We start from the raw sequence: 26,373 nt of genomic DNA, 5'->3' as shown, positions 1-26,373 counted from the left end.
GACTCTACCAGTGTGGTTGTCGTGCTTGCGTTGGCGAAAACGTCGTATGACCCGCACCATCTCAAGATGTACTGCAGTTTACTGGCATAGGCACGCGTACCTCGTTTTGTCACATAGTCTGTACAATCTCGCGAAAGGCGCTGCCGGAGCATATTCGACTCCTCTTCGGTAATTGAGTGGAGAGCTGTATGGCTAGGAACGGAGGTGTTACCAAACATTCAATTCATTTGTTGTCTGTCGCGGTGAAGGGGTAAAGGATTCGTGACGACGCGTGGAATCAGCGCCTTGGCGACCGAAAATTCCGCACTCCTTATACATGAAGATGTTTAGCCTCAAACTGGACTCGATCGCAAACACAATGGAACCTAGTAATTTACTTTTGTTTGTATGGTGTCAACAAGACTGCCCACGTTCCTAGATCCTGATAACTTTAGCAAGAAGTCCTGCCCCCAGAGACACTGCAGGCAGCACCACCTGCACATTTCTGGAAACCGTCAGCGCACCACTCGCAAACATACAGGAGGACGCGACGCACGTTCTTGCAGGCGTACCACGTCTTACCATCGGCGCAACATCCCTTGGCAGATGGGCAGTATCCCCACTGGTTGTTGGGATCGCTGCCTTCAGCTAACTGGGCAGGGTTCGTGGTAAAGTGTTCGTCATGATCGAAGCATTGCTGGGTTTCCAAGTATCAGTCTCTAGGAATGTTCTTTGTAAACAAGAATACTCACCCAGGCGGAGACTGTGGCGACCAAGAGGAATACGATTGCTTGGATCTGCATGATGATGGTGTTGGAGAATTGGATGATGTTTGTTAGGGGGAAAGCAAAGTTTTGGACGAAGGTAATGGAAGAGATGGGCGTTGGATGGAGCCCTTCTTATCAAAAGTCCAACGATCCTATATTAACCATATTCTGTCTTCAGCTGTTGATTTTAGCCTTAATACGAATGAAGAGGTTAATATGTGTAGATCACCCCGAGTTACTTCTCCGGCCTATCGACACAAGCGTTGGGTCGTGCACCCGATTTGAACCACTATAGGATGTGTGAGTCCAGCGAAAAAACAAAACAAGCTCACGACTTCTCCACACTTGGCAGCACAAGCTTTTACGCTCGTTTGAATCTAGTTGTAGACTATGTGGACGTGTATTGCTCATGCACTTCAGGTAGGTTCTCTAACGCATTGGGTACGTCTCTGGCTCACCGTCATTTGGAATCCTCTAGACCTCTCTTCGTCCGTCTGAGATAAACTCTCGAAGCCTCACCCAATAGTATTTCAAGAACAATTTAACAAAGCGAGTCAACCTATACTGTTCTCAATGGTCCACGGCTTAACGCGCGGTCCAGCTCAGTGCGCACGCTTCGGCGTAATTACTGCGCGGTCCGGTGTAATGCACAGAGCACTAATTTCGTTATGTCTATGCTGCACCCCCTGTAGTATCTCAGACGTGACTTTGGTTGCATCGCTTTTGACAAGTTCACAACGGTGATACATGTTGGTGTCATTGTCGTGATGATAGGGTAACCGTTGGCGAGATGTCAGCCGGCGCTAGCGCAAAGGGCCGCCGCGGGAGTCATGCATCCCTGTCGCAACTTTACTGAATGTTCAAATCTTCCCCACCAAACCTCCCGCCCTCAAACTCATGACATCCGCCGCGCCCTCGCCTTGGTAGCAATGGCCGACCAAGACGAAGACGTCTCGCATCTGCGCGCACCTGACCCTGCCGACTACGACCCCACGGAAGAAGCGCAGGATTTCCTCAAACTCGACAAACTCACGTACGCCTCCTTCACATGCCCACGCACCACCACCCTGCTTCAACATGGCTGACACAACCCCCACAGTGCCCAAGACACGGCACACCCCACCCTACCCAAGCGCGGCGAAAAGGACTTTGAGAGCCATGAAACGAACCTCCAGCTCGACACGCTCGAGGCCTCGCGCCGGGCCATGCACGGCGTCCTCTCGTGGCAGCGCACGCACACGCAGAAAGGCCATATCCTCGCCATGTACGACCCCGAGCGCAACATGGCATGCGTCGACAGAGTCCGCTCACAGCACTTCCAGACGATAGGAACGAACAAGGGAGGAAGAGAGTGGCTGTTGCCGGAAGAAGCCCTGTTCTTGCTGGAGCGAGGCACCTTGGACGTCCGGTGGCCGGTCAAGCGCGAGGTCGGCGACAAGACGGTTTACAGAACCGAAGACGGCGCGCCTATGAGTCTCCAGTCGGCGTATGCTGCCTTCATTGGGTTCGAGCGCGGTGTGGGTGGGAAGCTGACATTGGAAATGTACAACGTCTATGCCGGACTGAAGAGATCGGGATACGTCGTCTTTAGGACAGGGACGTGGGACGATGATAGAGGGGATATCGTACAAGCACCGCCTCCAGCAGCAACACAGCCATCATCCCGCCCGAGCATCGTCACGCGCTTCTTCACCCAAGTCTGGCGGCGCCTAAGCCAGCCCGAACACGCCATCTCCGCCGAGGCCCTCGCCTTCGGTCCGCTCATCAAGCCTGGCTTGTATCGCAGCTACAACGACATTTACCGCCTTCTCAAACTCACACCGACGCACGATCGCTCCTCCCCTCCTACCTTCGTCCTCCCACACTCCGCAGACAACCCATACCGCGTCCACTTCGACGTCTACCGCACCACAGCCCGCTTCAAGAAGTCCGCCCGTGGTCCGCCAGACTTCCGTATCTGCGTTGTCGACGCGCGCACAACCCCAATACCCACGGGTGCACAGCTAAACGACCTCATGGCGCAGGTGCCGGAGGACAGGCCCAAGGAGGATGGTCATCCCAACCAGAGGTTAAAGCATGGGTGCAGGAATGTAGTGCTCGCCGTCGTGGATAATGGCATACCGAGCTATCTGCGGGTCGCGGATAGTCCGTTTGAGGAGGTCAAGATCTATGAGAGGTCAGCGCCGAGAGGGAAGGGCGGAGGGAGAGGAGGGAGAGGTGGTAGGGGAAGGGGGCGGGGAAGAGGCCGTGGTCGATGATAGAAGAATGACGCATTACATCGCAAGGGATGACTGTTACCAGCGTAAGCGTTGTTTATGCGCTTGTGGTACCCAACGACATCCTAACGACCAGATACCCTCGAATGAGAAACCTCACAGATACAAGATGCTTAGTACTAGCCTTGTGCCGCACGCTCTCGCTTGTCAAATGGCAGATGTAAACGTGTACCTGCCCAGCGCATAGAAACAGACATTGCAATGAGGTTCTAGAAGCTTTTGGTAAGCAAACGTACTTGAGTATAGGTATGCAGCGAGACAGTCGAGGAGGGAAATAAGCTAAGCATTCTATTGACGTACTGTTGCGTCGTGTAGTTCAACAAATGCTGCTGTCAAGCAACGTCTTGGTCTTGCAACCCGGCGATCTGGCTACATGAACGAGACATTGCTGCAAATACACAAGATCGGATGGGCTTCGAGACCAAGTAATCGGCATTGTGTTGCACGACATACAAAGTACATTAACAGCGAGACGATGAGTACCCGGCGCCGCCAAGAACCGTGTAGCGAGCGTGTGGGGCGGTAATTGGATCAGCCACCCCCGGCATTTCGTGGCACTGTCCCACCCAACACCACCCACCTGCATCATGAACCCCTATGGAACTTGGCACGCCTTCACGACCCAGCGCTTCAGCCTTCGCGGAACCTGTCGATGAAACTTCCATCCGTCTCCTACACTTCTCGCGGTCTGAAGATGGCGTCTTCACTGGCAAGCTACGGCGGTTCCCGATCGCTGGTGCACCTCACTATTACACAGCCAGTTATGTGTGGGGCGAGCGGAAGTACACGGGAGTTACGATGGATGTAAAAACCGGAACACTGCCCATATTGGACAGTCTTGTGCCCTTTCTAAAGATGGTTACTTGTCATAGCGATTTCAAAGCTAGTGACTGGTGGTGGATCGATTCATTATGTATCAACCTCGACGACAGCCGCGAACGCGAGAAACAGGTGCGCATCATGGCCGACATCTACAAGAGGGCAAGAAGAGCGATAGTATGGCTTGGTGAAGAGAAAGAGAGAGACAGCGACTGTACAGATGCAATCGAATTCATGCACTACCTCTCCACTTTACAGATCGCATTCAATGGAGACGACATTGCTATGCGCAAAAAGCTTGAGAACCCTGAGTTCACCGAGAAATGCGCTGCTGTCAGCGCCCTGCTGGCTAGACCGTGGTGGACAAGAGTGTGGACTCTGCAGGAGTTTGTACTCCCGAAAGAGGCGAAGCTGTATTGCGGCATGGCGAGCATTAGCCGCGGAAGGTTCAAGAGTGCAATCTACAGCATCTTCCTTTGCAGCACCATCAGCCAAGACTTTGAACACGAGCTCGTACCGCGGAAGCTATTCGATGGAGCGTTCAATCGTCGTCGCATTCATCAATGGTTCACTAAACCAGCCTCGGTCGGCATCAATTTGATCGCTATCATGGCGTATCTTGGCAACCACTCCGCGACCGACAGCAGAGACCGCATATACTCCGTTCTTGGCCTGATTAGCGAAAAGGATCGAGAGCTCATAGGACCCGCCGAATATACCACCGACGTTGCGCATCAATTTGCGAAACTTGTTCGCTCCTTCTGGCATGCTCACAAATCGCTGGACATTGTTTGCTTCACGCATCTGTTCTGCCGCCACGCCGCGATTAGCGATCCGGGTGCTAAAGACGCAGCACCTACCTGGACTCCAGATTGGAGGACGGCCATCGACTTCGCTTCACCTGTGCCGCTCATGGCAAGCCAAAGTGCCTGCGAACACATTGGAAACTTCAGGCCGCTGCGGTCGACGCGGTGGAAAGCCTCATATGACGCGCCTGGATCACGCCTGAGGAAAGAAGCAAACGTCTCCTTCTCCGGCGATCTGAAGGATCTGTACTGTGACGGTGTCATCTTAGATACCATACATGGTCTTGGAGGACTTGACGGACAGGAATTACGATGCCAGAGCTTCGTGTGTAGCGAGGCTGGTCATAAGCTGGTGCAGTCGCAACAAGAGCAACGCAGCGCACCAAGAGCTACCATGTTGCCCATGGATTGGCTCGAATCTATAGCACGCTCCTTAGTCATCGACCGCCAGGACAAGTATCTCTGCTTCCAAGCACCAGTACATTACATTACCGACTTCCTCTTCCTTTGCCATGCGTGCATCGATGGCGATCCAGTCGACTGGAGCTTCTCCACATGGTTCGAGCATAACAGAAAGCTACTGTTCGGCACCACATCCCTAGAGGATCTGGTGAAGCAGGTACCCACCGAGTTCACATCGCCACCCCCAACACTCCATCGACCGCCGTCCCACCCCATGCACCAGATGAATGATAAGCTCGACACCTTTCTCTCGCGCTTCCACGATACTGTGCGGAAGAAAGCACGTCGGTTGGTGGTCACTGAACAAGGCTATGTTGGTGTGGCACCGTGTCGCGCACGGCCGGGCGATGTTGTTGCTATTCTTTTCGGGTGCAGCATTCCGCTTGTCCTGAGGAAGGAGACAAAAGACGCTTGGTGGGTCGTGGGTGAAGGTTTCGTGTATGGCTATATGAATGGCGAGGTTTTCGACCTGGTCAAGAGCGGGAGGGTCGTCAGGCGTCGGCTGAGGCTTGTGTGAGCTACCGCGCTACCACCACGCATGGTATCGGAACTTGTCAGGATATCATCAACGACACCTTAGCTATCGTTCAACGCGCTGACTCCGGCTACAGTGTTCGAGAAACATGGGGCAGGTGGGGAAATCGCAGAGCCGTGGTTGACGTCATGAGCGGTGTCTAGATCTAGGAGACGTTAAGATGTACATAGCCGAGCTTGGTTCATTCAAGCTTTGCTTGACCTTCCCGAAGCCATAATTCGTCTACATAAGCGACCAAGTCGATCTTCTATTAAGACGGCCTCTCAACATTACTAAGAGCTTGTGTCTTATCGGCTTATCCCGCCGGTGTTCCTTAAACTGGCTTTAGTATCTCACTAAGGCTCTCGGGAGCAGCACAAGATGCGGGGACAGCCTATGTATTCACTTTTGTAGTGGCGATAAGTCAAGCCGGAGAGATGTCTGGCAACCCTCTAGCAAACATGGATCTTGACGTGTAGGGGAAGATCATCATGCTAATCCACATTCGCATCTTTCACGTACACCAAGCCGACGGCCTGCATGATCGACACCCGAATGATGTCTAGATTCAAGGTTTTTGAGCAGAAGCTTAGGCGTCTTTTAATAGCTGCATGTCACACGCTACAGTCTTTCCAGGAGGTTACATCAGTCGGCAGACATCGAGTGTTCCACGTACCCACACTTTTCACCCACTTGACTCGTGTACGATGTGGACGTATCTCGCTCTTGCATTGGCCGCTATAGCCTCAGGTATGCCCGCCCTTTGAGATTTACTTGAAGGAGAGTCTTATACCTAAAGGCCAAACCACACTCGATCAGCCGCCTGGTTCAAACACATGGCCACCAACATCAACGTTAGCATCCACACTCAACCTTGCACCCAGTGTCACACCCAATATCATCAATCCAGATGCGCCAGACGCGCAAAGAATTTGCCCTGGATACAAAGCAGCTAACGTCGTTACTTCCGACAACACTATCACTGCAGACCTGTCTCTCGCCGGTCCTGCATGCAATGCGTACGGAAACGAAATCTCAGACCTTGTCCTTGAAGTTTAGTACCAAAATGCTGCTCAGCTTAACATCAAGATCTACCCCAAATACGTCACCCCATCCAACAGATCCTTGTACATCTTGGACGAGTCTCTCAGTCCTAGTGGCAGATTCTCTCATGGGGGTACAATTAGCAATAGTGATTTGAGGTTTGAGTGGAGTAATGATCCTACCTTCCAGTTCCGAGTGAGGCGTGCAAAGACTGGTGAGGCACTGTTTGACACCTACGGCCACAAGATCGTGTTCGAAGACCAATTCCTTGAGCTGGTCACGAACATGGTCCCAGGGTATAATATCTATGGACTACCGGAAGCGATACGTGGAAGCTTTCGCTTACCAAATCAGTACACGCAAACCTTCTGGAATCAATACAATGAGATGAACGATCAACCGATTGATGCGAATATGCATAGCACGCACCCAGTCTACCTTGAGACCCGTTACAATAATGGGTCCTCCAAGTCTCATGTGGTATACGGTCGCAACCTCCACGGTCAAGAATGGCTTCTACGCCCCGATCGTATCATCTACCGGACAATCGGTGGCAGCTTCGACTTCTACTTCTTTAGTGGTCCTTTGCCAACGGAGGCTCTGGCGCAGCAGCAGCTTGGTGTAATTGGCACACCTGTCATGCAGCCTTACTGGGCGCTTGGTTTCCATCAAGTTCGTTGGGGCTACCAGAACTGGACTGTTCTACAAGAAATCATCGATGGATATGCAGCTGCGAATATCCAACTCGAAGCTATCTGGAACGACTTGGATTACCTGTTTCAGTATCGCATCTTTACCCATGATAATAATACATATCCCATCCATGAAGGCATAGAGTTTCTCGCTAAGCTACATGCAAACGGTCAATACTGGATGCCTATCCTCGACCCCAACGTATATGTGCCGGCACCAGGCAACGGGACTGACGCAAATCCCACCTACGATCGCGGCAAAGTACTTGATCTCTATATCAAGCGTGGAGAAGGGCACACAGATGACTACGTCGGCATCCAGTGGCCAGGCTTCAGCGTATGGCCCGACTTTTTGCATAACGCGACTCAAAACTTTTGGACGAACGAGATGCAGTTGTACCATGATCAGCTTCCATTTGATGGTCGGTGGCTGGACATCTCTGACTTGTCATCGTGGTGCACTGGCTCTTGTGGGACAGAGAGACTTGCGGACAATCCAATCCACGTGCCTTTCAAGCTGCCTGGAGAGCCTGGTCAGATCAACTACGACTGTCCTGAAGCTTTTGACCAAACCAACGCGACCGAAGCAGCATCTGCGAGCGCAGCAAGCGCGTCGCAAGCATCAGCTTACCCCACGCCAACCACAACTGTCGGCACAGCCACTGTGTGATTTACTTCAGCGACTCCCGGCGTCCGGAACATAACATTTCCGCCCTATGCTTTGAATCTGACTCTCGAAGGGCACTCACTCCTGCGTCAAGCGGTTGCTCCCTACGCCACGCACAATGATGGACTTAACACGACCGAATACGAGCTGCACAATACCCACGGCTACGTCTCTGGTAAAGCAACCTACAACGCGCTCCTGTCTGTGTTCCCAGGAAAACGTCCGTTCTGGATTGCGCGATCAACATCACCCGGCTCCGGTGCTATAACTGGTCACTGGGGCGGCGACACAAACTCGCGTTGGGGTAACATGTACATGACGATTCCTCAAGCACTGACCTTCAGCATAGCTGACATTCCTTACTTTGGTGTCGAGACGTGCGGCTTCAACGGAAATGCCGATATGGAGCTCTGCACGCGATGGATGCAGCTCAGTGCTTTTTTCCCTCTGTATCGCAACCACAACTCTCGCAACACAATTGCACAGGAAGCATTCAGGTGGGCGACTACTGCGGAAGCGACCCGTCGCGTGATGGATGTGCGGTTCCGTCTCTTGCCCTACCAATACACACTCTTTCATGCTGCGCACAAGCGCGGTGAAACAGTGTTGCGCGCGTTGTCATGGAACTTTCCCGAGGACGAGTCGCTGAAAAGTGTTGATAATCAGTTCATGCTCGGACCTTCCATCTTGATCACGCCGGTACTAGCTCCCCTGTTGCGCGTCTCACAAGGAGTGTTCCCCGGTGCGCCACATACGCGGTGGTACGATTGGTATACGCTCAAAGAGGTGCACGCCCAGCCGGGTCAGAATGTAACATTAGATGCACCGCTTGAGCACATCCCGGTGCACATGCGTGGTGGCAGCATTATCGCAAGTCAGAAGCCTGGAAATACGACCAAAACAACCAGGATGAACCCGTGGAGCATTCTAGTCGCGCTCGACGATAAGCGGGAAGCCAAAGGGGAGCTTTACCTCGACGACGGTGTGAGTCAGGAGCCCGCTGACATCAAGGAGATCAAGGTACCTGCGAATTCCAAACTGTCCGTATTGTGAAATGGATTGCTGATTTGCGAATAGTTCTCGTTTGCTAACGCCACCTTGAGTACGTCAGTTACTGGCTCCTACCAAGACACCAATGCGTTAGCCAATATCACGATCGCTGGCTGGTTCCAAGACAACAGTCTTGCCGAATGTAGCACTATCAAGATCATGTCTGGGGGAAGAAATGTAGACTTGGGCAACGTCAAAATCGCAAGCGACAACGGCGCCATGCATGTGACGGGGCTGGAAGGTGTGGCCAACGCGTTCCATGCGAACCTATCTATCATCTTCATGTAGGTCCAATCGTCTTCCGTGATAATTTACGACAGAGAAAAGAGAGGTCTAAAAGGTGGAAAGACTGGTGTGCGTCGGCTGAGGCTTGTGTAAACTGCCGCGTTGACGCCATGTACCTATACTAGCTGCAAACAGCGATAACAAGAGCGCAGCACAACTCGTATATGTATGACTGCATGAATAGATGGGGTTCAAACCGCCTGCACAGGTAGAGATTGAGCAGCTCTGTGTACGTCGGTTGATGCTCGCACGATATACCGCGCTTGCCGTCAACGCAGTAGTGGGACCAATAAACTCCGGTGCCATATGAATCAGGCCTCCTCCATACGATACCAAGGTACCTCCCAGAATATAGAGGCCCAATAAGGCAGTCTGCCAAGCACGTGGCGCAGCGCATGTAAGATTCTCGGTTACTGTGCCGCGGCTCAGCCTTCTTGTCCGACAACAGCCTTGTCAGACTCAACACCAAATGGAGGAAGGCCACAATGGCCGTCAGCTCATCCATTGGTCATAATAGACCCGAGACTGTGAGTGAACGAACCTCGGATATCATCAGGGTGCGGCGTGAATCTTCCCAGAGGCATACTACAGCTGTCATGGTTTTTGCAAGACGGCTCTAACCCCAGTCAGCCATGGGTTTCTTTTGCGCATCAGGCTGTGCGCTCACCGATACCGTTACACCATTCAAACCTCCCCGCATGTCGCCAACGATACCTAGGTAGGGCACACCACATGTCAAGTGACCTTGTCATTGCATCAAGTGCTATCTGATTCGTAGTAGAGAAATAAGGTTGTTTCCGGATATCAGGCTGTGCGCAGATCGGGGGCCGTTTCGCGCAACCCTCACTCCCAGCTTTGCGTCACTTCGCATTCTGATTCGTACTGCCTTGACTCAGGCTGCAAGAGACAAGTTGGAAGGGCAACGAAGGATTCGCAACATGGAAATGGGCTGATTGTGACGTTGTACAAAATTGTCGCATGTACGACAGTCTTTCCAAATTCTTGTTAGAGTCACAACTGCATCCATATCTGCCCCAAACCGAACGACAAAGACGCGATCTTTTCGAAGATGTCTACAGAAAGAGGCGACTTCTACTACCCGCTCGAGCAAGACCACCTCAACATCAATTACAACGATCAGGTGGACGTGTATTGGTGGTCAACATTCGCAGAGCTGCTGCTGATCAATTGCTCTGAGAGTGTCGCTGGAGGAAAGGGCTATAGTGAGTCAAACTATCAGCTGTTTTTAGTGATTGGTCTCGATTGACAAGGTCGAAAGACTTTAGGAGAAATATCAACGAGAATGGGACGGAACGCTGGGGCCCTATCCAGCTCTCGCAGGAATTCGACGACTGGAGCAGACCCGTTGGATGCCAGCTTGCTATTTTTGCAAGTGGGATTGGAAGTGTCGGTGGTGCGACAATAGGTGTTACTTCTGATCCTACACATAGCGCATCAATCATGGCGATGTCTTCGACTGTGGCAAAGGACCCTGTAACAACCCCTTCCACGACACCGGCACCAAGCGTGACACCAAGCTCTGCAGCTCCTACAACCACACCCGCAGACCCGAAAGCCACCGGCTCCCCAGATGACGAGGGTGGCCTGTCTACAGGAGCAAAGGCTGGCATTGGTGTTGGCGTAGGTTTGGGTGCGATACTGGTTGCGGCCGCAGCATATCTGTTCTATCGCAACCATCGCAAGATGAAGGACCTGAACGCAAGATTGAGCTACCAGCCAGAATCGCAGCAGTACAGCAAGCCAGCCGGCGTTGCCGTCGCGCATCACGCAGGCAACGAATACAGTAGTCCGTACAGTGAGGGTACGGCGTGGTCGCAGGGACATCATTCACCGCAAGCGCCACCACGAGAGCTCGCGGGTTCGCAGTAAGGGCGTAGAGATTTGCTGTAGTAAGCGATCATCTAAATATATCAATGAAAGAGCCACGCTCGTGATTATAGTCTTCTAAGGCGTATGACAACTTACATGACCAGAAAGACCGGAGACAATTCGAAAAGATAGGCCGAGGCGTGGCTAAATTCGAAGGTAGCATGGTGTCCGGAATCGGCTCATGCGTGACGCTTCTTAGGACAGGAAGAACAGCCAAGAAACTCAAGCACCAAGCATCGATTGTTCACAGTCGACGTCTCCAGATCGGGTGCCCGAGAACTCCGTCAACTTTCACTAATGACGATGGATCGCGCAAAATAAGGTGCAGCCTTGCGCGATTCCACATCCAGAGCCCGCGCGGGTGGTCCAATTGAGGCTAGCGTTGCCGCCACCAACTCCAGCCGCGCGCGCAACACCAAACGATCTCCTTGACCAGGTACTTATGCACTTCAGGCCTCAAAGATGCTAGGATATGCAGAATCTCTTCAGTCCGACGGGTATTATGTTGCGCCGGAGACTGTCAAAGACGCGCGTATAAGAAGAGGTGGGTTTCGTACCTTTGCGGCTTTCGACATCAGCATCAGCGGACACCAGTCAGTTTAGCATCTGCCATCATCGCATCATTTCTCTGGGATTCGTCGCATCAACACCTTAAATTCTTTCTAAGATAGCTATTCGCTCTATCGTCTCGAGAACAATCATACAAAATGGTCACCGTGGCAGTCATCGGCGGGACAGGCTCTGTCGGCAAAACAATCGTCGACGCTTTCCTAGCAGAAGGGTCTCATGAGGTCATTGTAATCTCTCGCAAGGTTCGTAATCATACTTCCATATTGTTAAGTAAGCCATGAACACTAATCAATATGCAGGTTCCGGAAGGCAAGAGCGCTGCCAAAGTCATCGCGGTGGATTACACAGACGTCGAAGAGCTCACCAAAACGCTTGAGGAAAACAATATCCATACCGTCATCTCAACCATTGTCATGTATGATCCTGAAGCTGCAAAGGCAGAGAGGAGCTTCATTGCAGCTGCAGACAAGTCCTCCTGTACCAAGCGCTTCGTAGTGAGTAACTGGGGCAATGCTACGCCCGAGGAACCGTACGTATTTCCTTTCCACCTACACCTTCCTTCCTTGCACTCAGGACTTCTAGCCTGACAATAGTTTGCTAGATCTCTCCAGCTAGAACTCAACGGCCTTCGTGAGCCGAGTATTGCCGCTGTTCGCAAGACCGGACTGGAATGGACGCAGTTCTACGTCGGCCTCTTCTTAGACTACTACGGTATGCCGCACATACCCACCTACCTTACACCTCTCGTTGTGTTCGTGGACATGGCGCACAAGACAGCAGCGCTCCCTGGTAATACGGGCGATGAAACCATAAGCTTCACGTACACGCAAGACCTGGCAAGATTTGTAGTCGCAGCCATGGGGTTGAAACATTGGGAAGAAGCGCTGCATTGCTACAGCGAGAACACTTCTTTGTCTCGCCTCGTGCAGTTAGCTGAAGAAGCCCGCGGTATGCTATTCGCCTCTTTTCCAACTCACGAACCATGCATTGATGAACGATAGGTTCAAAGTTCACCATGACTCTCGACCCTGTCGAGAAGCTTGCACGTGGCGAGATTACCGAATTGCCTACTCATCCACATTTGTACCCGTACTTCCCCAAGCCGACACTTGTCGGCCTCTTGGCCAAGTTCGGGCTGTGGGCTGTGAATGGAATCATGTTTGTTCCGCATGAAGGAAGTTTGAACGAGAAGTTTCCTGAGATCAAGCCCAAGAGTGTGGAGGAAGTTGTTGGGTTCTGGAAAGGAAAGTGACTTCTTTGTCTTCTGTATCGCGAGAACGAGCGCAGTGTATTGTGATGAACGAGACTCAATTTACAGTTCTAATTTGGAACTACATTGTAGCTAGACTAATAGAATTGACGATCCCAGTATGCTGAAACAGGATGCAAGATTCCAGTCGATCATATCTGACGTTTCACTTCTTTCCCAGACCTTTACCATGATTTGGCGTGCGTCGTCTAATGTTCCAGCTGTATGAACCTTGCCTAGACCTGCGAAGAGTCTCAAGAAGAAGGTCTTCTCTTCTTCTAGGGCCAGACAACCAGCGACGCATATCGGCCAAACGAGTGCGCGCAGCTGGTACGCCGGGACATCTTCGAGTAGTACGATGATATGACCAACGTTGGTCCTGATGTCCTGACTGAGTAATTGCCAACCGGATACGACAACTGTGAGGTATAGCTGTGCTGCACGGGCCCATATTAGCGTTGAAGTAGAAGACGCGGAGGGATTAAGAGCTAGATCAAGTGGCCCGCAAGTGTGAGAGTCGGACACAGATCTTGTGATCTTCTCGTTCTCAATTTGAATCATGTCGCTCTCGAGTGAGTGAGCGATTTGCGAGGCGCGATTAATGAGGTCCATGGCATCTAGGCTGTTCGTAGCGATCTCTTCGTTCTTCCAAACATTCAGCATCGATATCTCGGCGATTGACCTCATGACGCCATTGCGACATCCGATAACAGCGGAGAAGCGAATCTCGGCATCGCTAGGGAGACTTACTCCATCGTCCTTCTCAGCGAGGACTGTAGCGTGATAGGGAAGAAGCGTCGGTGGTTCTTGGAGAGCGATACTTGCTACAATATCGACGAAGATCAGTAACGCTGTACAGAATCTGACACCAGCTTGGGCAGGCGACCAAATGTGAGTGCCATCAGCGGGATTGGTCCAAAGTGGAGGCCCGATTTGTAGGAGAACTGTTGTGATTTTTGACTGCATCTGGTTCTCGTGAGAAGACGGACTACAGCCCATGATCTGTCGGAGCAAAGTGTACGCAGTCGAAAGATGAGAATTCGAAGAAGCGGCTTTGCTCAGTGCCATCTCGAAGATGAGGAGGTGAACAATGTTTTCCAATGCCTCAATCCTGGATGACTGCTCGATGTCTTGTGTGTGTAGATCGAGAGCTAGTATGTTCTTCCTTAGGCTATCGAAACAATTCTCAGCATGTCGCTCAACTTCATCCCAACGCAACATTCTGCATTCTGCATGATCACCAGAAGTACCCTCTAAATCGATGAGTGCCATAGTGAAGAAGTAACACGATATGCTGAGGGCGGCATGATGTGCGATGCGGCTTTTCCCCAGTAGCTGCAGGAGCCAACTCCGACCCGTGTCAAAAAGCGAGGGTCGGTAGAAGGGGAAGAGGCCTGGAAAGACGAAGTCGATATACTTGTTGATGAAATCTGCTTCGATGGGTGACCTTTCCTGCACGGGTTGGGAGTAGTGGTAGTGTTGTATATCGTTGGATAGTAGAGAAAAGGGAAATGGCACGGGCATAACAGGAGGTGTCAAGATGCTTGTTGAGGCCGATGTCTGTTCGTTTGGTACAACTGATCCCGCAAGGTCGATGGAAGAAGGATGCTTCGATACCACAATATCTGGTATGATATTGAATTGATGGACAGCTTCGTCTTGTGCAGTTCGGTCGGTGGCCATGGTGGACTTCTCTCTCCTTAATGCTGCTTTATGTTTCACTTCCTCTTTGAGTAAGATGGCTTTCTGTCGTCGTTGCTCGTCAGTATCCATCCAGTGTGGCCTCGGTCCATAGACGCAGGCGATCTCTAGACTATCGCAGTCTCCGCAGATCGGTTGCATCTCGTCGCATTTCTTGCGACGTAGCTTGCACGTCCAGCAGCTGTTTTGCCTCGCGCGTCTATGTCTCCCTGTCACTGGCATGGTTGCAATGGTATGATCGTGATATTAAGGAGTATACGACTGTTAGAGACGAGTGCGGATGCTAATACGGCGTTCCGTGGGGCGTAACACATCCTGTATCTGTGCGCGCCTTGCGCTCTTGCTGTCGTGCACCAGATAAGCTAGGTCACAGGCCACAGCACTTGGTATAATGCTAAAGAGGATGTCTCTAGGGTGAGTGAACCTGGGCGGTTTCGGCTATGAGCTATATTGCGATTGGTCGTTGACCAGGGTTTTCGCTGGAAGGTGCGATGAGGGTCGCGCCACCTTCCCACTGTGTGGGGCCTGGACGCGGGATGAAGCAGCCTGCTAGCTGTTGCCTTGCACCCCGCGTGCACCGACCTTCCTATCTGCTACACTATACTCGCAATCTCCGCAGTCGCAAACTTCGTATCATCCGCGAACCGCGCAAGTGCTGTTTTTACTAGAAAATAGTCGCAAATAATGCTTGTTGGTTTCTCCATCGTGCAACGCGAAACCCTGCACCTGCATCCGCACCCACTCTTCTCCGCTAGTGCCAGTGCACGCCAGCTCGCGTGTAGCGCTGAACCTCCCAACTCTGACGGTTCCTGCATGTTGATGTGCTCCTATACGAGCATTCACGACAACGTAGACTGTCACGGCAGTGTGGTCTGCCAGCTTTGATCATGTCTGCCATTCACTACGAGCCAAGCGAAGAAACGCATTCGGCTGAGATGATGTACACACCACTCGACGAAGACTTGAATCAGATCAGAATCCTTCAATTGAATGCAGCATCCGACGATACGCACTTCATTGAATGTCATATTAGCATTGCCTCACTCGACGAGCCTGCCCTCGAGTACGAGGCACTGTCATACGTCTGGGGTGACCGCAACAACGATCAAATGATTGTGCTTGAAGGACGACTACGGAGAGTGACCGCAAATCTATTTCGAGCCCTACAGTACCTCCGACATGCCGACAGACCCCGTACAATATGGGTTGACGCAATTTGCATTGACCAGGAGGACACCGACGAGCGCGGCCAACAGGTGTCTCTCATGGGTCCTATCTTTCGTAAGGCAGAGACGGTAGTAATCTGGTTGGGTGAGGCCTGGCCTGGCGTGGATGACGCATTCAAGTTCTTCACTATAGTCGGACAGAACCCTGAGCTCCATGTCAATCGCGCATTGACCCTTTCTCTTGCGGGGCAAGTAGTCAAAGTAGAGACTGAGCGAGTCATCCAAGCTTTACAGCACTTCGCAAGTTTTGCGTGGTGGGGCCGGATGTGGACCGTGCAAGAGATGGTCCTTGCACAGCATCCTGTATTTCAGTGTGGAAGAAGCGTCCTGGACGGTGACCTGATGCTCCAGGCTGTCCAAGGAATGAATGGACACGGTGGCTGCTGCAGTGTCGGCGGATCCCAACCTACTGTCGAAGCATTTGCTGATATGTTACACAGCTTCAGAGCTCCTCTAACCATCCTTCTGCTCCGTTCGCATGTGCGGAGCAAAGGCGACCCATCTTCAAACAATATACTACCTATCGTTAGTCTTTTGCGTGGCCACGAATCGAAGGATCCGCGAGACAAAATCTACGGCATGCTCGCGCTAGCAGCTGCCGAAGCGTCGCGATTGTCCCTCGTTCCTGATTACCACCAGGGTACTGAAGATTTGTACACAAAGCTGGCGTTGTCGTTTATCTTGAATACCAGAGAGCTCAAGGTCTTTATGTGCATTTTACCTCGACCTCGCGTGCTGCATCTACCGTCCTGGGTACCTGATTGGACTATTCCAATCGATCTGGATCTCTTGACATGGCACACGCGAATGCGCTTCAGCGGTATGTATAAAGCACACCGTCTGAAGCCTGCTGAATGTGTGGTTGGAACAAACACCACATCATTGAGGATCGCTGGAAGTATCGTCGATTCTGTGAAGCAGATAGTGACAACTTCAGGGTCGTACAGACGCAAAATGCAGACCGTAGTAAAAGTCGCTCAATCTTGGCCTCATGCTGGAGGGACGAGATGTATCGACCATGGTTCACCAAGAGAGTCGCTGGCCCTGATATTATGTGGTAGCATTATTGGTGGTGAACGAGTGCATTCATTTAGCGAGCTGTTATTCTTTGATCAGTGGGTGGCCCGGATGACATTGTCACCTTTCGACATAACTTATCCAAATCACCAAGTTGCCCAGTTCGATCACTCCGTGTCATTGACATCCAACGGCCGGAGGTTTATGTTGAGTGAAGGGAATCGCATGGGCTGGGTACCCGAGAACACTACAGTCGGGGATGTCATCGCTGTGTTGACGGGCTCAGACGATCCGGTCGTATTACGACCGGGAAAAGATGGTTACGTAGTCATTGGTACTGCCTACGTACATGGAATCATGGATGGTGAGGCTATGCCGGACGATGCTGAGCTGAGTTCCATCACATTGATATGATATCTCGTAAGACAGATTATCTAGTGTTAGGAGAGAGGTTCGAAGAGTTCACGCCGCCAAAGAACCACATAATTCCTACTACCCCTTGTTCACGTCAATCGGTCATGCGGAGCGATGTCTTCGTAACGCGCTCTACCAAACAACGCGACTAGCGCATATCAACAAAGACGCTTATCGTGTGTGCCGCTTGTTGAACGTAGACATAGGAGGAGACGAATAGATATTGTTAGATATTATACATCAGACGAACGTTCGCTTCGTACTGTAAAGCAATACAAACCGGATCGAGTACTTGCGCCTAGAGGTCTTCGTGATCGTTGTCGACAAAGCCAAGCGCAGGCACCCCCTCCATTCTGCGAACAGCCACGACGGGAAAGCTTCCAAGTCTCAACCGACCGCTACGCGACAAGGAGACGTATTGCGTGCAGCGCTGGAAATCTTCTCCCACACGCTGAACCGTCTACAAGTAACCTTTCACGAGAACTAGTTCCGCGCTTGTTCTAATCGCCCCGTCTTTGATTATAACGCCGTCGAGCCGCCGCTGCTATCGCACATACCATCAATTCTAATCCTCTTCTAAGGACTTAAGAGTAAGCCCGGTAGTCGTGTTTTGCAATACTCTACAACTGACTCTACGTCTGCAACGAATTCAGTGTAACAGTCTGGCCTTACCAAAACAGCATAGTCGTCTTGTTTCTTGATCCATGAGCAAGTCAAGGCTTCCAACTCATCTTCCTGATCAACGGTTTTTCCACTAACGCCGTTGACGCTACTAACACCAATACTCATGGCGCGTAGAGGCCTCAGCCTGATTATAGACAGGAATCTAGGGTTTCCCTCTCTTAGCTGAACTGAAGCGGCTTTACCAGCCAGCAAAATGATGTATCGACCGTAGCGAAGTTTCTGATAAAGTCGAATCGAGTCGCCAGAGCCTGGCCCCTGCAGCCAAAGATCTGGACATCGCTTTCCCGCGTCAAAGATACCTTGCGCTGATTCCTTGACCAGCGGTGAGGCCATATCCGAGTAAGCCACACCCATGCCAGTGATGAAACCCGAGTTCTTTTCGATGAGATCAACATAGTGTTTGGCCTCTGTGGTCGTGCTGCGCACTAGCTTAGCAGCAACGTCGATAACACCTTTGGCAGTAGCTCTTCGCTCCAGGTCGTAGCTCTCGACTATTGCGTTTCGAGTGGCTAGAGGAAGATCAGGGCATTTAATTGAGAAGTATAGACGCCAGATCAAATTGAAGGCATCGGAAAGTCCGGTATTCATCCCCTGGCCGCCATTGACTGAATGGACATGGGCAGCATCACCGGCCAGGATGAAAGGGCCTTGGGAAGTCGGATGCAGGAAGGTGGTTGCTACACGCTCTTTGACTGCACATACTTTAGCTCTAACTTGACGTTGTCTCGATCCGAGAAACATGACCTACTCTCAAATTTGCTGAACCACTCAATGTGCGTAAACTCGACCGAGTGTGGTGCCATGTGGCGTCGAACTGAGTCTTGTGTCTTTTCCAGCGTGACTTCCCCATCAAGCAACACGTAGAACCTTTGCATGCCTCTCTCTCTATGGGGTTATTGATAAGCGAAGGTCTTGAGAACCATGTCTTGTATGCTTACCGTGGGATCCATGCCATTCGAGATTCGCCATCAGACTGCAAAGTCACGATCTCTCTGCAGATAGGGAACGTAGTATCGATCCAACAGTCCAGTACTGCCCAAACCATGTTAGGCTTTGTACCTTCCCAGCCAATTCCCAGCTCGCCCCTCATGAAGCTTCGCGCTCCATCAGAAGCCAAGCAGTATCTCGCCTTGATTGTTCGTTTCGCTGTCTGCACTGTAGCTTGCAGCGGTGTGATGGAATGGGATAAGGAGAGCGCAGGTTCTGAGTAATTGACTGGTACATCAAGGTGCGAAACAAAAAGCTGCTCGATGAACGGCTGGCCAATCATCAACAAATTGTTGTAGAACGTATGTGGGATGCCATTCCACCAATGACTTTGACGGGATGTGAACTGGCCATCCGCATAGATGGAGCTTGCTGAAAGACAATCAATCGAAAATGTCTACAATCAGAAGCAGTATAGGAGACTTACTGTTGCACTTCACGCCCTTGTTCAACAACTCCCCTAGTATGCTAGTATCTTTGTTTGAATCACATCCAAGATTACTAGCTACTTCAAGATACTGTTGAGAACGCGCAGTGATCGCGTCAGCACCGCCCACCTGCAGTGGTCCAGACTTCGCATCCAGGACGCAAACATCAAGACCGAGTTGCCGCGCAAGAAGAGCAAGGAAAAGACCTGTCGGACCGGCTGTAGCAGCGTCAATACGTGATCACGCTTACACATAAACTCATGTAAATGTATAAACGAAAGCGTCGAAGTTTTCAAGAACTTACCGCCAACAATGAGTAGATCGACCTCTTCTTCAGGTCTTGCTACCGCCTCACAGTTGATGCTTCCATTCCCATCATCAAATAGCTTCCCAGACTCAGCCATACTGTACCAAGAGATGTGGTGTTGTGAAGAGGTCGCTATCAGTCGCCTGCGATACATACAGAAGTCGGAAGTCAATCAATAGTTATTTATACTTTTGAACACATTGACTTGCCAAAACGCTATCAACCCCAACGAGTTGATTCCCGCAAAAGCGAAAACAGACTCTGAGATTACATCACACTAGGCTCATTCTGTTCTTCGCCCGTTCGCGGTTGTAAGCAATGACAAGGACCAAGGGCCAAGTAACCTTTTCGGGTACATCAGTTGAAAAGTGGAAAGACATGCGACTTGTCCGATACCGCCAACTCTGTTATCAAGCTAAAGACTGAAATCTTTCAAGAGAGGTTACATTGAGATCGCGAGGCTTGCAAAGCTTGAACCCAGTAGCCGCGTTTGGTCAAGATGTATTGAAAGAGATCGCGACATGCGCCGAGAATCTGGGGCAATGCCAGGAAACAGTTCTTGCTATGTACTGCACGGCCGGTTCCTATATTTCATAGCGGCAATAATGTGGACCCGAGTGGCCCCTTCGCCCACTTACAAGGTACAATTCTTCGCTATACGAATGACGTGCCTTCCTAGGCGCCGCAATTCGATCCATCTAGCAGGGGTGAATATTATCTCGTATCAGTTGTGGGGCGGGTGTACTGCCGGTAAGATTGCGCTCCGGTCCGGATCGGACGTTAGCGGCATTACACCCGTTATGCAGGGGAAGTCTGCCACTCCTTTCCGCCTTGTCCTCTCAGCCGAAGCCTTGCACGATCATCCGGCGGCAGACTCATGATAATTTTTCTGTCAAGGATTGCGTTTGTGAGGATCGCTAGGTCCGTACATCATCTCATACCTTACTTTGCCACCGCCAAAGGCTGATTCCCAGCGCGATGCGCAAAGGATCCTGTCAAAAATGACCGATACCACTAGTCGCAGCCCGCTTGAGTTGCCTCTTCAACTTCCCCGTTGTCTAGCCTTGCTACGAACATCCGACGCCCAGCATGCAACCAGGATGCAGCCACCCACAAAGTTGAACACGCCACAGTAAATTCCAAGACCTGTCCAAGCTGAGTTGCTACCACGCAAGATCGCGCCGGCAATAGGGTTTCCAATCAAACTAGCGAAGGCATTTCCACCAAAGACTATTCCCAGCCTCCCTCCAAGCCTGCTCAGATCTTTTGTCAATGTCACTGCACTAGCCGGAATGAGGCTAATAAAAGTGCCGCTCAGAAACCCGTATGCGACGAGCCAGATGACCAGTCCTGCCAGGGACGTTTTCATATGCGGCCAGCCAAATGCTAGCGTGCCACAAGAGATAGCCGCAAGTGCTTGAATGAGTACAGGGCCTGATCTGAATTTGTCCGCCAAGAAAGTAGGCAATAGACGGCCAACCAACCCGCCTGCATTGATGATGCTGACCAAGTAGTAGGCATCCATACCATGCAGCGAGAATCCAGTGTCATGGACCCAGGCGCTGATGTAGAAGTAGGGAATGTAGACTCCAGCGAAAGAGAGGAAGACTCCTGCACTAAACAGCGCGTATATGGGATCTTTGAGACATCGTAAATCGTAAAGTGTTCGTTTGGCCGGGTTTTGCGTAAGCTCAGCGCGTTGACGCAAAAGCGCAGCACCGATGCTTGTAGTGACCAACACAACAAGCGCAATCGCTCGCATCGACCAGCTGAACCCAACTCTCACCAGAAGGCGGCGTGTGAGGATTGGGTAGATTATACCTCCGACGGATGCGCCCGTTCCTGCGAGCCCGACGGCTAATGCACGATTGTGTGTGAAGTGCGTGGACAAGACTGCTGTCGATGGAACCAGGAGAAGACTCATACCTAGGCCGGACAGAATCCCTTGCGACAATAAAACCTGATAGTACACAGGAGACTGGGAGTCGGTAAATTCCCCACTAAAGGAGGTGAGAATCAATCCAAGGGTGATAAGGGCGCAGCCCACAAAAGACATGGTTTGGGCATAGCCTCTATCCACGAAAGATCCGGTGGCGGACCCACCGGCCAACAGGAGGAAGGTCTGCAGAGTGCCAACCCAAGAGATTGAAGATGCAGTTGCAAGTGGGGGGTCGAATGAGGCATAGTACTCCTGGAACACTCCGAAAGCGTTGATAAGACCCCTGTTCGTTGTTCGTTAGCAGAATACGCAAGAAATATGAAATACTTACCATGAGTTGAACATAAGAAAGAAGCTCGACATGATCTGGATCTCTGGCATGAAACCCCGAGTAGCAGAGAGATTCTTAGGTGAAGCATCACCAAGATCCGCCTTCATTCCGACTGCCATGGCGAGTTCAAAAGATTTTCGTGTTTTCACGTGTGATTCTATGTCGGTTCGAAAAAGATTGTAATGATGTAGTACGGCGGGTTAGAATCTTCGAGATCAACTTGAATACGACCATAAACTTGAAATTCAAAATAGCGTTCAAATATGACGAATGAACTTCTTGGCTGCACTTGTCGTGTTTAGAAGGTGAAGCCGCTCAAGGATCGTTCCGAGGCAGGAAAATTTGTCGCGCATTCTTCGGTAATCCTATAACGGCTTTGGGATCAAAGGGGGAAGGTTACATGCTAGCCTCGGCTCCAGGCGTGCGCAATCCTAGCACCGGATTCTCTTCCAATTCGAGACGCCAATGTGTGGCGACTTCGAGTATAAGATTGTTCAGCATGAACAGACGCATGAATATCGCATGTTTCTTCATTCAGTGTTTGGCTGCGTTTCCACGTCTTTTGTCTCAAAAAGCTTGCGATTTGCACGGAATATCTCTCTGAGCGCGTAATCACATTGAGTCGATTCAGCCACCCACCTTTTACCAAGACTATAACCAAGATGCCATCGCTTGTCGAGCCCCCTACTCCTCCGAGATTCAATGGCAGGTTCAATACAGGCCTGCACGCAGAAGCAATGGAGATGTCGCAACGCATCCTTGATACTATCTTTCGATACAGGAGTCCTCTACCCAAGAATGCTTCTGATCGTAGCGACGAGGGCGCAATCAAGTTCCTCGGTCAGATCTATCGCTTCGTGAAGATGAATAAGGCGATCCGCATGGCTATGCCTGCATTTCCGTTCAAGAGCCCCAATAGTGCAGTAAAGGTCCTGGGGACGATGCCGGACAAAGCTGAGGATGTTGCACTTGCGCATCTTAACGGGCTCTGCAGTGCCATCGAGGACATCTACCCTCCTGGTGCGGTACTTGTTATTGTTTCAGATGGACTGGTGTACAACGGTAAGTACGAGTATGCAACGTAGAAGGTGTATTCGACATTAACGTTGGCAGACCTTCTGGGCGTACCTGACAACACGGTTTGGATGTATGGCCAAGAGCTTCGCGCACTCACCAAAGCTCGTGACTATTCACACATCGAGTTTGCACGCATCAAAGATCTGCTGGCCGCCCCAAAACTTCATGAAGAGACCGATGGCATGACGTATGCTGCCACAGCATCTTCTATCCGCCTCACTCTCATGAATCGCTATGGAAGCCACAACTGGGATGAGACTCACAACGACTCACATGCAGGTCTGGATGAGAACAAGCAGCTGACATACTGTTCATATCTCAAATTCCTCGAGCTTGACTTGGCGGCCACATATCCCATTTGCGAAGAGCGATCAAAAAGCCGATTCAAGCGGGGTGTTGAGAAGATCGCCAAGAGCATGTTGAAGCGTGGAGAGGCATTCGCAAGAGCAATGCGCGAGAATTTTCAAGACCACGTGCGATTGTCAATTCACCCTTCCACTGGTGAAGACAAGATATCGATCAACGTCTTACCACTTGGAAAGACGATGACACCCTGGCACAACACTGTCGCGTTCAAATTGGACGGTACCCTCATTGCTGGTCATCGTCACGGATTTCAACAGATGAGTGACATGGAGCTGGTATATGAAGATGGCCGAGCATCGTACTTTCGAGAACGATCGCACGTCTATGACTGGGCAACACCAGTGACCTTCGAGCCTATGTATCCATGCGGGATTATGATCCGACCAGCACAAGGCTTAAAGCGCTGTTCGATCAGCATGATTGAAGCACGGAAAGTCCGCGAACTGGCCGTTCAAAATTCGCCAGTCGTACTCCGTGGCTTCACGGAAACAAGGAATCGCGAAAGATTCGTCGCCAAGGCTCACGAGCTTGGAGTGCCTACACCGTGGAAGTTCGGACTTGTTTTGGAAGTCAAAGACCACGGGGAAGAGAGCCAGGGACTGAACAACGTGCTAAGCAAAGAATGGATGCCCTTCCACTTCGATGGCCTGTTCAAAACGACAAAAGAGATAAGAAAGGATGGAAGCGAGCACCTCGTTCCTGTCCCACCGCATTTTCAGTTTTTCGCCGCGGTAACTCCTAGTCCCAGGAATACTGGCTACACCTTGTTCTCAAGCTCGAAGTTGGTTTTCGAGCATTTGCCAGAAGAGAAGCCCTTGAATCAACTGGCATTTCTTACTTGGTCAGTCTCAACACGCTCGTTCGATCAGTCGGTCATTCGAGGCATGCCGCTGGTGACCAGTCACCCTTCTACGGGCAGGCCTTGCCTACGGTTCCACGAGCGCTGGCCTCAAGAGAAGACGCGATTCGATCCTACACATGTTGAGATCGAGCAAGGCGATCAGAGCGTGTGCGATATTTTGGAGCTGTTGCTGCATGATCGTCGCATTTGCTATTGGCATTCATGGCACGAAGGCGATTTGGTCGTGAATGATAACATTTCAACAATGCACACAAGGAGTTCGTTCGAAGCAGGGGTAAATCGTGAATTGTGGCGTATTCACTTTAATTAGAGAACTACAAGTAGAGTTACTTATCTTATATATATTATACGTATTATTTCTATTATATTATATATACTCTTACTTATTCTATAGTTTTATAATTAATTTTTACTTTAAAGAAAACTTTACTTTTAAAAATTATTAGACTCTATACTACTAACTAATATAGAGTACACGAGAGTATAGAGTAATAGTATATTATCTAGTATTAGATCTAGTAATATTACTTATACTTATACTAGTAAGAGTTACGTAGGGTATATTACTTTACTTATACTTAAGTTCTTAATAATATCTTCTTTTTTAAAACTAAACCCCTAAGTATATTAAAATCTAAGATTCTATAGTAGAATTTATAAAAAATTAGTCTATATATAGAAAATCTAATAGTAGAATCTAATAGCAAAATCCTAATATATACTAATATATTTAATAATAGAACCTTATAGTAGAGTCTTAATACGTACTTATATTTAATAGCAGAATCTAATAGTAGAATCTAATAGTAGAATCTTAATACGTACTTATATATCTAATAGTAGAATCTAATAGTAGAATCTAATAGTATAATCTAATAGCGCAATCTAATAGCGTAATCTATATATATTAAGATTAATAGTTCTTATAGAAAACTAAGTAAAATATAGTATATATACTAGAAATATTAGCTAAGAACTAAGTACTTAAAGTCTAGAAACTAAGATTAAGGAACTAAATCTAAAAGATAGCTTTCTAAAAACTAGCTACTAATATCTAAGAACTAACTTCTAGAACCTAACTTCTATACCTATTAGGATTGTAGATTTTGCTATTAAATTTTTAAAAAATTAGCCTGTGCGTTAGAAATCTAATAGCAAAATCTAATAGCTAATTCTAATATCTAATAGCTAATTCTAATATCTAATAGCAAAATCTAATAGTAGAATCTAATAGCTAATTCTAATATCTAATAGTAAAATCTAATAGTAGAATCTAATAGTAGTTTATAGTAAGAATGCTATTTACTTCTATATATAATCTAAAACCTAGTCTACCTATACCTATTAGGATCGCGGATTTTGCTGTTAAATCTTTGAAAAATTAGCCCGTGCGTTAGAAATCTAACAGCTAATTCTGATAGCTAATTCTAATATTTAACAGCTAATTCTAACATCTAATAGCAAAATCTAATAGTAGAATCTAACAGCAGAATCTAATAGCAAAATCTAATAGCTAATTCTAACATCTAATAGCAAAATCCGCTAGTAAGATTTAATAGCAAAATCTAACAGCTAATTCTAATAGCTAATTCTAATATTTAACAGCTAATTCTAATATCTAATAGCAAAATCTAATAGCAAATTCTACTATTTAACAGCAAAATCTAACAGCTAATTCTAATATCTAATAGCTAATTCTAATATCTAATAGTAAAATCTAATAGCAGAATCTAACAGCAGTTTATAGTAGGAATACTATTTACTTCTACATGCAATCTAAAACTTAGTCTACCTTTTTTATATATAGCTAGTAACTCTACTATAACTATAATTATTCTACCTAGTAGTAGCCTAGTAAAAGCTAAATTACGTGCAGGTTAGGGTTAGGGTTAGGGTTAGGGTTAGGGTTAGGGTTAGGGTTAGGGTTAGGGTTAGGGTTAGGGTTAGGGTTAGGGTTAGGGTTA

The 26,373-nt window shown here is 49.5% G+C and overlaps 10 protein-coding genes across 10 annotated transcripts; 6 read left to right on the top strand and 4 right to left on the bottom strand.

Annotated features, from left to right (window-relative positions):
* Positions 1-430: 430 nt before the first annotated feature.
* GT037_004845 (uncharacterized protein) lies at positions 431-782 on the bottom strand (the record flags this gene model as incomplete). The annotated part of the gene is made up of 2 exons (XM_038929892.1): positions 431-676; positions 720-782. The coding sequence occupies 2 exons, from the start codon at positions 780-782 to the stop codon at positions 431-433; spliced, it is 309 nt and encodes a 102-aa protein (XP_038786842.1).
* An 893-nt stretch (positions 783-1,675) lies between these two features.
* On the top strand, positions 1,676-5,626 carry GT037_004844 (uncharacterized protein; the record flags this gene model as incomplete). The annotated part of the gene is made up of 3 exons (XM_038929891.1): positions 1,676-1,779; positions 1,846-2,922; positions 3,649-5,626. 3 exons carry the CDS (start codon positions 1,676-1,678, stop codon positions 5,624-5,626), a joined length of 3,159 nt encoding a protein of 1,052 aa, XP_038786841.1.
* A 704-nt stretch (positions 5,627-6,330) lies between these two features.
* On the top strand, positions 6,331-9,364 carry GT037_004843 (alpha-glucosidase precursor; the record flags this gene model as incomplete). The annotated part of the gene is made up of 5 exons (XM_038929890.1): positions 6,331-6,373; positions 6,423-6,667; positions 6,713-7,892; positions 8,100-9,046; positions 9,104-9,364. The coding sequence occupies 5 exons, from the start codon at positions 6,331-6,333 to the stop codon at positions 9,362-9,364; spliced, it is 2,676 nt and encodes an 891-aa protein (XP_038786840.1).
* A 1,066-nt stretch (positions 9,365-10,430) lies between these two features.
* On the top strand, positions 10,431-11,251 carry GT037_004842 (uncharacterized protein; the record flags this gene model as incomplete). The annotated part of the gene is made up of 2 exons (XM_038929889.1): positions 10,431-10,584; positions 10,641-11,251. The coding sequence occupies 2 exons, from the start codon at positions 10,431-10,433 to the stop codon at positions 11,249-11,251; spliced, it is 765 nt and encodes a 254-aa protein (XP_038786839.1).
* A 707-nt stretch (positions 11,252-11,958) lies between these two features.
* GT037_004841 (uncharacterized protein) lies at positions 11,959-13,073 on the top strand (the record flags this gene model as incomplete). Its single annotated transcript, XM_038929888.1, has 4 exons — positions 11,959-12,063; positions 12,121-12,350; positions 12,423-12,769; positions 12,823-13,073. 4 exons carry the CDS (start codon positions 11,959-11,961, stop codon positions 13,071-13,073), a joined length of 933 nt encoding a protein of 310 aa, XP_038786838.1.
* A 90-nt stretch (positions 13,074-13,163) lies between these two features.
* GT037_004840 (uncharacterized protein) lies at positions 13,164-14,993 on the bottom strand (the record flags this gene model as incomplete). The annotated part of the gene is made up of 1 exon (XM_038929887.1): positions 13,164-14,993. One exon carries the CDS (start codon positions 14,991-14,993, stop codon positions 13,164-13,166), a length of 1,830 nt encoding a protein of 609 aa, XP_038786837.1.
* Positions 14,994-15,658: 665 nt separating this feature from the next.
* Positions 15,659-17,428, top strand: GT037_004839 (uncharacterized protein; the record flags this gene model as incomplete). The annotated part of the gene is made up of 2 exons (XM_038929886.1): positions 15,659-16,817; positions 17,169-17,428. 2 exons carry the CDS (start codon positions 15,659-15,661, stop codon positions 17,426-17,428), a joined length of 1,419 nt encoding a protein of 472 aa, XP_038786836.1.
* A 576-nt stretch (positions 17,429-18,004) lies between these two features.
* GT037_004838 (fad nad-binding domain-containing protein) lies at positions 18,005-19,931 on the bottom strand (the record flags this gene model as incomplete). The annotated part of the gene is made up of 5 exons (XM_038929885.1): positions 18,005-18,804; positions 18,861-18,997; positions 19,051-19,471; positions 19,527-19,745; positions 19,832-19,931. 5 exons carry the CDS (start codon positions 19,929-19,931, stop codon positions 18,005-18,007), a joined length of 1,677 nt encoding a protein of 558 aa, XP_038786835.1.
* A 945-nt stretch (positions 19,932-20,876) lies between these two features.
* Positions 20,877-22,223, bottom strand: GT037_004837 (mfs general substrate transporter; the record flags this gene model as incomplete). Its single annotated transcript, XM_038929884.1, has 2 exons — positions 20,877-22,056; positions 22,105-22,223. 2 exons carry the CDS (start codon positions 22,221-22,223, stop codon positions 20,877-20,879), a joined length of 1,299 nt encoding a protein of 432 aa, XP_038786834.1.
* Positions 22,224-22,766: 543 nt separating this feature from the next.
* GT037_004836 (uncharacterized protein) lies at positions 22,767-24,719 on the top strand (the record flags this gene model as incomplete). The annotated part of the gene is made up of 2 exons (XM_038929883.1): positions 22,767-23,166; positions 23,218-24,719. The coding sequence occupies 2 exons, from the start codon at positions 22,767-22,769 to the stop codon at positions 24,717-24,719; spliced, it is 1,902 nt and encodes a 633-aa protein (XP_038786833.1).
* Positions 24,720-26,373: the final 1,654 nt, after the last annotated feature.

This window comes from Alternaria burnsii, assembly GCF_013036055.1.
Source record: "Alternaria burnsii strain CBS107.38 chromosome Unknown 740, whole genome shotgun sequence".
NCBI classification, from domain to species: domain Eukaryota; kingdom Fungi; phylum Ascomycota; class Dothideomycetes; order Pleosporales; family Pleosporaceae; genus Alternaria; species Alternaria burnsii.
Note: the sequence above shows the minus strand (reverse complement) of the source record. Positions and strands in the feature narration are given on the sequence as shown.